This window comes from Onychostoma macrolepis, chromosome 18 (assembly GCF_012432095.1).
Source record: "Onychostoma macrolepis isolate SWU-2019 chromosome 18, ASM1243209v1, whole genome shotgun sequence".
Classification (NCBI taxonomy): domain Eukaryota; kingdom Metazoa; phylum Chordata; class Actinopteri; order Cypriniformes; family Cyprinidae; genus Onychostoma; species Onychostoma macrolepis.
The window spans coordinates 24,564,886-24,577,524 of NC_081172.1; the positions used below are offsets into that span (position 1 = coordinate 24,564,886).

General features: G+C 35.8%; 1 protein-coding gene across 6 annotated transcripts in view; it reads right to left on the reverse strand.

The window, feature by feature from the left end:
- The window catches only part of kiaa1549lb (KIAA1549-like b), an 87,377-nt gene that overhangs the window by 45,444 nt on the left and 29,294 nt on the right, over nt 1–12,639 (reverse strand). For all 6 annotated transcript variants that reach the window (XM_058751947.1, XM_058751946.1, XM_058751951.1 and 3 more), the window contains 6 exons: nt 11,425–11,901; nt 9,700–9,815; nt 5,930–6,149; nt 4,690–4,823; nt 4,309–4,477; nt 855–914 (listed from right to left, as the gene is read on the reverse strand). In XM_058751947.1, coding sequence (XP_058607930.1) covers nt 855–914; nt 4,309–4,477; nt 4,690–4,823; nt 5,930–6,149; nt 9,700–9,815; nt 11,425–11,901 — 1,176 coding nt within the window. The remainder of the gene's footprint in view (nt 1–854; nt 915–4,308; nt 4,478–4,689; nt 4,824–5,929; nt 6,150–9,699; nt 9,816–11,424; nt 11,902–12,639) is intronic.

Genomic DNA, 12,639 nt, shown 5'->3' on the forward strand with positions numbered 1-12,639 from the left:
GTAGAACTTTGTCAATATCAGAGTAAAGGTCCTTGCACACGGAGTCCGAAATTTTCGCATGCGTTTTTTCGTATTCGTCATCCTTTTCTATCAAAATGCTTGTTACGGATGCGAAAACGCAGAAAACCTGAACCCCGAACCTGGGCTGAATTTTTTTTATGACGGACGAAAGTTTCGGAGGCAGTGTGTAAACGTGATTGACACAACGTGAGGTCGTATTTATTTTTTAACGTGGGAAAATTTCGGACTCATTGTGCAATGGCCTTAAGTCCAAAGAAACCTCAAAGAGTTCCTGAGTACTAGCATTACTAAAGACAGCATACTCAAATCTTGATTAACTATGAATAATTGGACAGTATAATTGGTTCAATTATACTGAGGCGGTTCAGAAGATTGATGTGTTTCTAAAGAACAGAAAGAAAGATAAATGATCTAATCTTGGCATAGAACAGCAGCATATTACTATACAAATCCACTGGAGTAAATTGCTTAAGTATTTGTCATGCAAGACAAAAATGTGTGTAATATATCACAACAATACAAAACAAAACATCTTCAATTATTGTTTATTTGTGAAGTATAAGCATATACTATAGATGATCTTAAAGTAAACATACATTAAGTAAAAACCATAAAACCAATTCTTATTTTATAGCACATCGCTCTATATAACAGGGATGGGAGTGAAAATCATTTTTCATAATGGAGGAACTATGGAAATATCAGTCATCCAGAACAAAAGAGGTGGGCGGATGTCAGAAATTTCAACAGAGCAAACAGAAAAGAAACAAATTTTCCCTCTAAATCAAGTTATTTCTATGGCTAGTAATGAACAACATCAGTGAGACGATTACCTGTGATTATCCAAAATGGCCTGGTTGCTACAGATGTGTTAAGGTTGTGGTATTCCAGAGCTGTAGAGGAAAGATAGTGAGAGGGAAGAGAAAGAAGAGAAACTGTTGTAGAGAGGGAGAATAGATAAGAAAGCTTGTTCCCAAAGACACTGCTTTGATCCTGGGTCCAGAGGCTTAGCTGAGCACATCTACTCTCCAGCAGACAGTACAGAGAGTCTAGCCGCATTTCCCAAATGAAACCTTTACTCAATTGCATACTGGCAGTGTGATTAAAGGCTCTGGCTGACATCCTGTCTTCAAGGCAGAATTACCAAGCAGCCTGTAAAATTTCAACAGCTGTTGAATTACTCCACAATTGTGTTTTGAGCAGTATTTCATATATATATATATATATATATATATATATATATATATATATATATATATATATATTAGGGGTGTCAACGTTAACGCATTAACGCATGCGATTAATCTAAAAAATTTTACATACATTTTAAATATGCGTTAATATTTTTTTACCGCAGATTAATCCTTTGATAAGATTTGACCCCAACTTCCCATCATCACAGCGCGGAAGGTTATCTATCATTGTGTGACGAGGGTACAGCGAACCAGTGTTGCTAGGGTAGCGGCACAAGTGCTATTTTGAAAATACAGTCGCGGGAAAAATTACAGAGCCGTGAGTTGCGGTTTTTTGGGCTACTTTTGTAATGTACCACGGCCGCCCAAGGTGTATATAGACAAATAAAAATTAGAATAGATCATTTTACTAATGTGTATTATACTGTAATGTATACCTGCCAACTTAAGAATGGAGAGGCGGTTGTAACATCACAAACAACGTGAGTTTCAGCCAGAGCAGCATAAATAAACATGACAACAGCCACTATAGATTATATAAGATAATAAACACACGATTACAATAGGATATAGTTTGTATGTGATTTTCTTGATGCTAATGTTAGCTCTAATGCAGCTGCAGAACAGGTCCAATTCTTCTTCATAATGCATTTTGTCATAATACTTCATGTAAGGTCGCAAGAATGTTTTGTTGTATTTATTTAGAAATACTTTTGATAATAGTTGGGTAAATGTATACTGGGATTGAAGTGATGTGGCTTGGTAAACGTTTTATTGCCAGTATAAAGGCTGATAATGGCTGAATAAAAACAAAAGAATAATGATAAAAGAATAATAAGGATTATGTCTCATACCTGGCAGAAGTGTGAAAGGTTCTGTTTCCTTAAACTAGTTTGTCATGCATTTCTTTATTTCAAAACATTTACAGGTAAATCCTAGTATTTTAAATTTGTGATTAATCATGATTAATCACAGTCCATGACTGTGATTAACGCAATTATTTTTTTAAATTGATTGACAGCACTAATATATATATATATATATATATATATATATATATATATATATATACATATATACAGTAATTATATAATTTTATATTTATAAAATAATTGTTAATGTTTTGTTATGTCATTATTATTCATTTTAATCTATTTTGCTAAAACGATGACCAAAATGATAATAAAACCAATGACGAAAATACCAAAAAACTATTTTTCAATTTTAAAATGTATTAACATCTGTTAATTTAAACATGTAACATATACGTTTTGAACAAAATATAACATTTATAGTTTAGTTCATTTTAAGTATTTTGGGCAGTTATTCAGCAGCAGGTAATCACAACTGTGCTGATATTCTGAACAACAGCACAATTGCAAGCCTCATACTGCTTTTACGCAGCAATTCAATAAATAAGAAGAAGTTAAGATTTAGTAACTTATGTAATTTTAGACATTATATTGCTAGTTATTTTGTCTTTTTTTTTTCTCTCTGTCAACAAAAATAGTTCCAAAATAGCCATCAACTGTTGCATTTCTCAGAGCAACACACATGAATAAGCATTGTAAAATGAATCTGTTGGGTACTGTGACTCAATGACTCCGATAAAGTCAGAATATGCCCACTTTCCTACAATTTAGAATGCGAAAAGCAGTACTTGAAATGTGCATGAGTGATGTGATTGATGTTGTTGGGCTGGATGTACCGTATATCCAGAACTAAATTATTACACACATGCATGTACTTTCAAGAATGCACTTTTTTTAACAGTCTGAAAGAGCATTTTTTCAACAAATGTAGTACAAACATACAGACACATTCTGAGATAAGACAATGGAGGATGTGTACTCTCAGAACAAATGTGCAAAATTGACAGCTTGTCTAGGGCGGTACCCTCAAAAAGATATATATTTAACCCTTCAAAGGCTCATATTAAGGTACTAATATAATACACACCTCTTAAGTTGTCCCTTTAAGCGTTCTGTCCAAGGGACAAGCGGTTGTACCCCTAAAGGTACAATTGTTACACATTTTTCTTGATATTGAGATGCACTCAACTGAACTGTATTCAGTTGTTACATGTGCCACAGTGTTTAGTGTGTATCATGACAACATATTTGCCAAAACCAAGCCCTAGTCCTGTAAATAAAGTTCTTTCACTTTTAAATTTAAATAAAAACAAAAAAAAAAAATATTATTTTTTTTTACCCTCTTACACTAGCTCTCTCTGTTCTGTTTCTATTCTATCTACTTTTCATATTTTTGTATTTATTATTATTAAAAAATAATAATAATAAATAAATAAACAAACTGTGTTGGGCTATGTGCACTGCATTAGTATAAACGGGACTTGTCACAGCACTTACATATTGTTTCTCTTTTGTTGTTTTGATTGCTACTCTTGTCCTCACTTTGGATAAAAAGCATCTGCCTAAATAATTAAATGTAAATGTCGAAACTGCAACAAAGCAGATAAGAATGGACTGCGAGGAGAAAGCAAATGACCTCACAGTCAGCATGAGCAAAACTGTGACAGTAAGGTGTGTGACATTCTCACCATCTCATTACAGTTGCATGTGGAACCATGTTCTTTCCACACAGACACACACACGAGTGTATCTGGTATTCCCTACTGTTAATTATTATTTCCTGTAATTGGCTTTGATGTGCGTGCTGTGATCTGGCCCATGTATGCATGAACCTGTTTCCACCACCTGTGAACACTACAAACCAAATAGAAACCACTTCATCTCTCTGGTAGAGAATAATGTATTTTATTATGTCTCTAACATGTTCAGATGATCATATCTGGAAAACATATTTAGCATTAATGCTGTTTGTGTGTGTGTGTGTGTGTGTGTGTGTGTGTGTTCTTTCTTTCTTTCAGATTTACAAAAAATTGAACAAAAAATTAACCATACTGAATCATACTCGACTGAATTATATAACTATCTTTATTATTAATTATATGTCAATTCTGCATGCTTTACCAACACTTTTCCCAAAAGGAATAGAAAAGGAAATAAAAAGTGTAACAACTGCATATGTTACATCCTATTTGTATAACTGAGGAATGCCAGGAAGAACTTACGCTCAGCTGTGATCAGTGGAGGGTAAAACAGGAAGTAACCGACAAGCTCGGCAGTCAGTTGGCTGAGAAGGTTACTGGCAGTTGTGCCATTGAGAGTGAAACTGCCATTATGCACCACATATATCAGAGATACAGCAGGAGAACCTACAGACTGTGATGTGCTCAAAATCTGTGAGAAAAGAGGAGCGAGAAACAGAAAATTTGTTATATTTTACTAGTGCTCAGACTGACCTTTTACTGAAATCAATCAAATATAAATATCAACATTTTTCCCCAAAAACTAAACAAAACAAAAACAAACAAACAAAAAAATCCTCATTTGACATAAACAAAATAAACAAAAGGTAAAATAAAGGTAATTTAAAGTTTAGGCCCTCCCACCTGTACAGTGAGACCGCTGTGTGAGTTCATCACTACAGCCTCTGCTTCAGCAAAAGCATTCTCCAGTCTCTGCTCCATCATCTGAGTAAATCTGCAGGACCTGAGGTCGTCTCCTGGCCCTACAAACCTCAGAACTACACACACATACACAAGGATATGCGCATAAAAGAAACCATATGAAAAGAAGTTGCTGAAACATGCAGAGCATACGCCGTTATGTGCACTGCACAAACATTCTCTGAATGGTATACGATTCTAAAAAGTACTTTATTTTATTATGCTGTGGCATTGCTGAATGCTTGATTCTGATTCAACATGTAATTAAGCAACATCACAAGCAAAACTGCTGTTTCATGAATACGAGCTCAGCTGTGAATCGGCTGTAGGGACAGGACTATCTAATCTACTAATGGTCTATTATTATAGTAACATTTCAGAATAAAGTTACCAGTTGTTAACATTAACTAACCACATTATTTAACATGAACTACCATTGACAATACTTGTAAACTAATCATAATTTTAAGGCCAATTCCGATTGCCAATATTTTTTTTTCTTAGTTTAAGCAATATATAAGAAAGAACAAAAGAGTACATGATCAAGATCAAGATATTTATTTATATATTTGCTCTATTATAAGCCATAATAGCCTTAACAAATTAAATTAATAAAAACTTGCAGCTATTTGTAATGAGACTGCACTTTAATCACAATCCAAAGACGAATACATTAAAAAAAAAAAAAAACAATATTAAAATCAAAAGTTCTATGTGCTAATACTATATTATTTAATTAATGCATTAACTATTGTGAACCGATGGATCTTAGTTTGAGACTGTCTTAAATAAATAAACCTATAAATACAAAGTTTGTGGGGATCATGGGATCATTCGCTACATTCCAAACCATATGATAGCTTAACAGGCCAAAAATTCATTATTCACTAAAAATATTCACCTCCACTGCAGCTCTAAGATCAAATGTGCCAACGTGATACACAACATTTCATTTACAAAACACCTGAGAACCAAGAAGCTTGATTTAAATGACATTTAACCTGAGCTTTGTTTTCAAAAATAACTTGCACCTGAAGAAATAGTATTTCGGGTGAAAACTAACCCAGTCTCTAAACAGCTTTGTAAGGACAATGTCTGCATTCTTAAATGGATATGGAAAAATGATATGTGTGGCAGCATTTGCACGTTAGTGTGGTGACAGAGAATGAGCGGTGAGTCTGACCTGTCTTCAGCATCATTGAGATTGCAGGGCTGGGTCTCCAGGGCACTGCTGGGATGGGAATTGCCTGCACCAGTGGCACAAACTGCCGGATGTCTGCCATCAATCTCTCAATACCATAGACACTTAGAGCCTCCACCACCACAGAAGCAGTGTACACCATCTCTCCGTGGGTCACATAGTAACCGACCGTCACATTAGGTACACTAGAGATGCTCTCAATCTGAAGGTGGAAATATACAGGAAACACTATTATTAAAGATGCATTCTGTAGTTTGGTGCTAATTTAAAAAGTTTTATCCGTTAAGAAATACATTTTAATTTAAGTAAATATGCAGTGGAATGAATGATTCGCTGAAAAGTATACATGAGTCTGCCATGTAATCAGCTGGCTTTATTCTGCATTAGTACTGTTTGGGACTGACTGTGGAATGCACTCGCTTTCTGGATCCTTGGACCGAAAATGTAGCAGCTTAATATGATCTGATTACAGAGGAGCTGATGCATAACAATGTTTCTTGAGCAAAAACCTGCTTTTTCCATTTTCCATCCAGTGCATCCAAATAAACACTTATATCAGCAAGTGCAATTCATTCCTTGTGAATTCACTTCTATGTTTTTCAAGAAATTTAACTTTTCAAAAAGGGAAGTTTAAATAAAGATAAATCAAAGATAAATATCTTATTTTCTCTAGACAGACAGACAGACAGACAGACAGATAGATAGATAGATAGATAGATAGATAGATAGATAGATAGATAGATAGATAGATAGATCGATCGATCGATCGATCAGTCAAAAAAGGATTATGTCTGCTGCTCGTACTGCTGCCAAAAAAGTTATCCTGAAACTGTGGTTGGATCCATCTACCCCATATATGTTTACCACCCCGAATTCCGGAAATGTTGGGACGTTTTTTTAAATTTGAATAAAATGAAAACTAAAAGACTTTCAAATCACATGAGCCAATATTTTATTCACAATAGAACATAGAGAACATAACAAATGTTTAAACTGAGAAATTTTACACTTTTATCCACTAAATGAGCTCATTTCAAATTTGTCTCAAAAAGTTGGCACTGGGCAACAAAGGGATGAAAAAGCAAGAAATTTTTAAAAGATTCAGCTGGGAGAACATCTAGCAACTAATTAAGTTAATTGACATCTGGTCTGTAACATGATTAGCTATAAAAGCGATGTCTTAGAGAGGCAGAGTCTCTCAGAAGTAAAGATGGGCAGAGGCTCTCCAATCTGTGAAAGAGTGCGTTTAAAAGATTGTGGAATGCTTTAAAAACAACGTTCCTCAACGTCAAATTGCAAAGGCTTTGCAAATCTCATCATCTACGGTGCATAACATCATCAAAAGTTTCAGAGAAACTTGAGAAATCTCTGTGCGTAAGGGACAAGGCCGAAGACCTTTGTTGGATGCCCGTGGTCTTCGGGCCCTCAGACGACACTGCATCACTCATTGGCATGATTCTGTCATTGACATTACTAAATGGGCCCAGGAAGACTTCCAGAAACCACTGTTGGTAAACACAATCCGCCGTGCCATCTGCAGATGCCAACTAAAGCTCTATCATGCAAAAAGGAAGCCATATGTGAACATGGTCCAGAAGCACCGTTGTATCCTGTGGGCCAAGGCTCATTTAAAATGGACCATTTCAAAGTGGAAACGTGTTCTATGGTCAGACGAGTCCAAATTTGACATTCTTGTTGGAAATCATGGACGCCGTGTCTTCCGGGCTAAAGAGGAGGGAGACCTTCCATCGTGTTATCAGCATTCAGTTCAAAAGCCAGCATCTCTGATGGTATGGGGGTGCATAAATGCATACGGTATGGGCAGCTTGCATGTTTTGGAAGGCACTATGAATGCTGAAAGGTATATAAAGGTTTTAGAGCAACATATGCTCCCCTCCAGATGATGTGTATTTCAGCAGGACAATGCAAAACCACATACTGCAGCTATTAAACAGTATGGCTTCTTAGTAGAAGAGTCCGGGTGCTGGATTGGGCTGCCTGCAGTCCAGATCTTTCACCTATAGAGAACTTTCGACGCATCATTAAAAGAAAAATACATCAAAGACGACCACGAACTCTTCAGCAGCTGGAAACCTATATCAGGCAAGAATGGGACCAAATTCCAACACCAAAACTCCAGAAACTCATAACCTCGATGCCCAGATGTCTTCAAATTGTTTTGAAAAGAAGAGGAGATGCTACACCGTGGTAAACTTGCCCCCATCCCAACTATTTTGAGACCTTTAGCAGGCATCAAATTTGAAATGAGCTCATTTCGTGCATACAATTGTAAAATTTCTCAGTTTAAACATTTGTTATGTTATCTATGTTCTATTTGTGAATAAAATCTTGGCTCATGTGATTTTATATTCTTTTAGTTTTCATTTTATTCAAATTTTTAAAAAGTCCCAACATTTCTAGAATTCGGGTTGTACTTGGATGTCCTATCTGCTGGACATTGCCCGTTTGGAGTGTACCACAGCCAAAATACATGGTGCCACCAGAAAGACAATACAATTTTGGTTGGACTTTATTGAGACTTTATCAGACCACCTGAAATCTTGAGATGCACTTGTTATCCCTCTAATATTGTTTTAGTCATAGGTTTATTTTGTCTGGCATAGTTTTACAACCTTCATTTTTAGAATTGTTTCTCCTTTTTTGTATCTTATGTAAATGGGCAGATCTTGGGCTCTGCTATAAATAGTTATAAATCTAAAATGTTTAATAAAAATGTAAAAAAAAAAAAGATAAAATTCGCAGAATATTACTTTAACGTTATGTTCTTACATTAAAAAAAAAAATAATGATGATGATGGCTAACTCTAAACCCCTGTTGTTTCCTCAATCAAAAATTTGATGAGCCACAGACATTTCAGTTCTCCCCTGATTGCTTCCAACATAAGGACTGCACTGACATCAAAGCCTTTATCTTGGGACAAACAGGCAGAAAAAGCTCAGTAACTGAATAGCCTAAGATGCAACGGAGGGGTGACTAATAGCAGTATTCTATTTCCATTTTCACCCAATTTATCATATCTGGGTTTTTTTTTTGGTTTTTTTCCCCTCTCCTCCTACAGTAAGGTTTGATTCTGCCTGACAAGGATTGTGTGTTTGGTTTTGTTAGGTGTCAGTGTTTAGCAGATTAGCCTAGCTTCCCTTGATTAAAATAAGACATACCGTTTCACTAAGGGACACATCTGAAGTAAACATATATTAAAATGAGGAAGAGAAGATGGAAAGCAATAGACACAAATAAAGCAACAAAGCTGCTGAAACAAGATATGTACTGTAATACACACAGATGCTTAGCCCCTGCTGGTGAATTACACCATTATGTGTGCAAAACAAATCTTTTAACCAAGGATGGATATTCTTAATGATACAATTTGTGTGCAACATTTATACACCAATAAATAAATATGTATATTATAGTAGCAAATGCAATTCAAAACCATGTGAAAAGGATTTATATTTTTCTTGCACTTTATATTTTTCAGTCACATGGGTTTTACAGCATGGTGATTGGTTAAAACACTAACTCTGCAGGTATATTAAAACTTAAGTATGGGCTTGATAATGTTAAGAGAAGGATGTGTGACCGAAGGGGTCGGATTTAGAGGGTAGATCGTGTGGTAGTTATATCAATGCAGCAGGCATTGCTTAAAGCAAAATGTCATTTGTCTTGGTGCATACCTGATGCAGAACAAACTGTAAACGATGACTGTGCTATAAATTCATGAAGTGCAAACCTTTGCCTGAACCGTGCTGTCATTCAAGGCCTTCTTCAGAGCTTGAGTAAACCCTCGAGGGAGATTCTGCTTCAAAATACTGTCTAGACGGCTCCTTCGTAACTGTACGGACAACACTGTCATTGACAGAAAAAAAAAATGAAATGAAAAATGCATTGGAAAATATACGTTTTATGTTCAAATAAAACCATTTGAATAGAACCATTTGGAAGAATGATTACGAAAATGTGCCATGGTAACCATAGTTTTTTGACAAAAATATGCAGCTACTGTTACTACTAAACACTCTTGATCAATTATCTGCAAACATTGTTATAATAATTCTGTGAGATTTAAAAAAAATTATTATTTAATATTTTTTGCCACTTTTATTTATAAGGCAGTTGAAGAGGTGGGAAGGGTTTGGACTGGCAAATTACATGGGTATTGAACCTTTGCAGGGAGCTTGATTGACAGGCAGTCTGACCAATCATAATGTCAATTCCGCTATTTTTTACTGACAAACAAACCAGACAGATGAGTAGGTTAATTTGGGTTGACTTCAACTTGAAAAATGGTATGTATTGACATCTTTGTGAAGGGTTAATTGAACTTGTTTCATAATTGATAAACTTTACAAATGTATTGAACTGAAACTGATTTGAGCAAAATAATGACACAATTGTCTTTTTAGAGCTGCTTGACAGCAGAATTTGAATTCTCATATTTGAAGAATTTGATTCTGTTATTTTCCTTATTATTACTGAAGCTGATTTGGAACGATCTGTATTGTATAAAACATTAAGTAAATAAAGGTGACTTGAGCTAGCTTTAGTCTATAAGAGCACATACTATAAGAACCAGGCCACTTCTCCAGTTCTTTGTAATTATGGCTAATTTCTTTCACAGAAAGAAATAACTGTGGAATTTTGGCATATGTATGGTTACCATGGTAAATTTCTGTTATAGTAATTTTGGAAGGCATTTGCATACACCTATTTGCAGTGCTCACTGAAATTTACAATTGTTCTGTAGTCAGGATCAGTTCATCCAAGGCCCTGTTTACACCTGGTATTAAGAAATGAAAGTTGCTGCTCTCAATAATAGACTGAAAGATCAGAAAAAGCCCACACATACACCCACCCAAAGAAAATGAATTAAATAGTGAACAAAAGAGACAGATTAAAAAAACAGGTATAAAAACGAATGTGTCTCCTCAACTTGTTATGACCCGATCAACCAAAATGCATCTTAATATCAGGTGTAAACAGGGCCCAAGTCAAGACCAGAAGAAGGTTAATTCCAAGTCAAGACCTAGTCCACATGCTCTCAAATCCATCGTGGAAATATGCTCTTGGACTTGAGATCAAGTCAATTATTGAGTAATGTAACACTGATTCAGTAGCACCTACAAGAACTGTCATGATAACAAATAACTTTTATCATTAAATAAACATGTACATGTAGATTTATTCAGCATGAATGATGACAGCAGTGGCAGATGACAGTAAATGTTGTAGTACTTGAAATTGAACTCAATCTTGAGTTCGAGTCCAAGACCATATTTTAATTGTCTTGGTCTTGTCAATGACTTGGGAACATGTGGTCTTATCTAGGAAATAACCCACTTCTGGTCTCAGTCTTGACTCAGACTTGAATGAGCAGGTCTCGATTACAACACTGATTTACAGTACAACAACTTTCTGTCATTTCATAAAGATCACCATTTGATCTGAGCAATCGCACCTGTTTTTATCCACAACTTGTCAGTGATGTTACATCTTAGCATTGAGGCCTCAGTTGCAGCAGCTCTTGGAGTTCCTAAAGTGCTTTTTGAAGGGTCCAACTTAGCGCTCTGTGAGGTGGAGTCAGGCAGGATTCTAGGTGTTGTCTTTGGAGATTCTGTAGTTGTAGTTCTTATAGTTGTCCTAGGTGTTTTGGAATGTCGTTTAGCAGCAGATGAGTGGGTAGTACTAATCTGGTTTGTGGTTGTTGTAAAGGGGATGCTGGTTGTGGTAACAGTATTGCTGTTAAATATTGTAGGTTGAGATACAATAGTGGTTGCAATGTCTGGTCGTTCTCGTTGTCTGTCCACTGCTGTAGCTGAAGATCTATTGCGTGCAGCATTGTTTCTCTGCTCAGGTGAAATCAGTCTGCTAGAATCAGGGTCTGCAGCTCTGGATGTGGCTGCAGGTGCCACCAGCTCAGATATCCACTCAAACTCTGAAACAACAAAACACAGAAAGGTGCGAGGTGACTGTAGAAAATCTGAGGACAAAGATGGTGAAGTGATGATTATAATGATGGTGATGACAGTGATTGATAATGTTAAAGGGATAGTTCACCCAAAAATGAAAATTCTGTCATTAATTACTATCTTCGTAACACAAATTAAGATATTTTTGACCCTCTGACCCTCCCATAGACAGCAAGGATCGGTACAAAATCTCAGAAACGTAGCAAGTACATCGTTAAAATAATTAATGTGACATCAGTGGTTCAACCGTAATTTTACAAAGCTACGAGAATACTTTTTGTGCGCAAAGAAAACAAAAATATTGACTTTATTCAACAATTCGTCTCCTCCGCCTCACCCTACATAACGCCATTTTGGAGAGTACCACATACGTCAACAACGTATGCTATTCTGTGTCAGCAGTACTGTACGCAGATATACTGTTTACGTTGTTTATGCTTTGATCTGAATGTAAACAACGTATCCGTATACATTGCATACGTTGTTTATGTACATGATACTCTCCAAAATGGTTCTATAGGGTGATGCAGAGGAGACAAATTGTTGAATAAAGTCATTATTTTGTTTTCTTTGAGCACAAAAAGTATTCTTGTAGCTTCGTAAAATTACGGTTGAACCACTGATGTCACATGGATTATTTTAACGATCTCCTTGCTACATTTCTGAGCCTTGATCATGTACGGATCCTTGCTGTTTATGGGAGG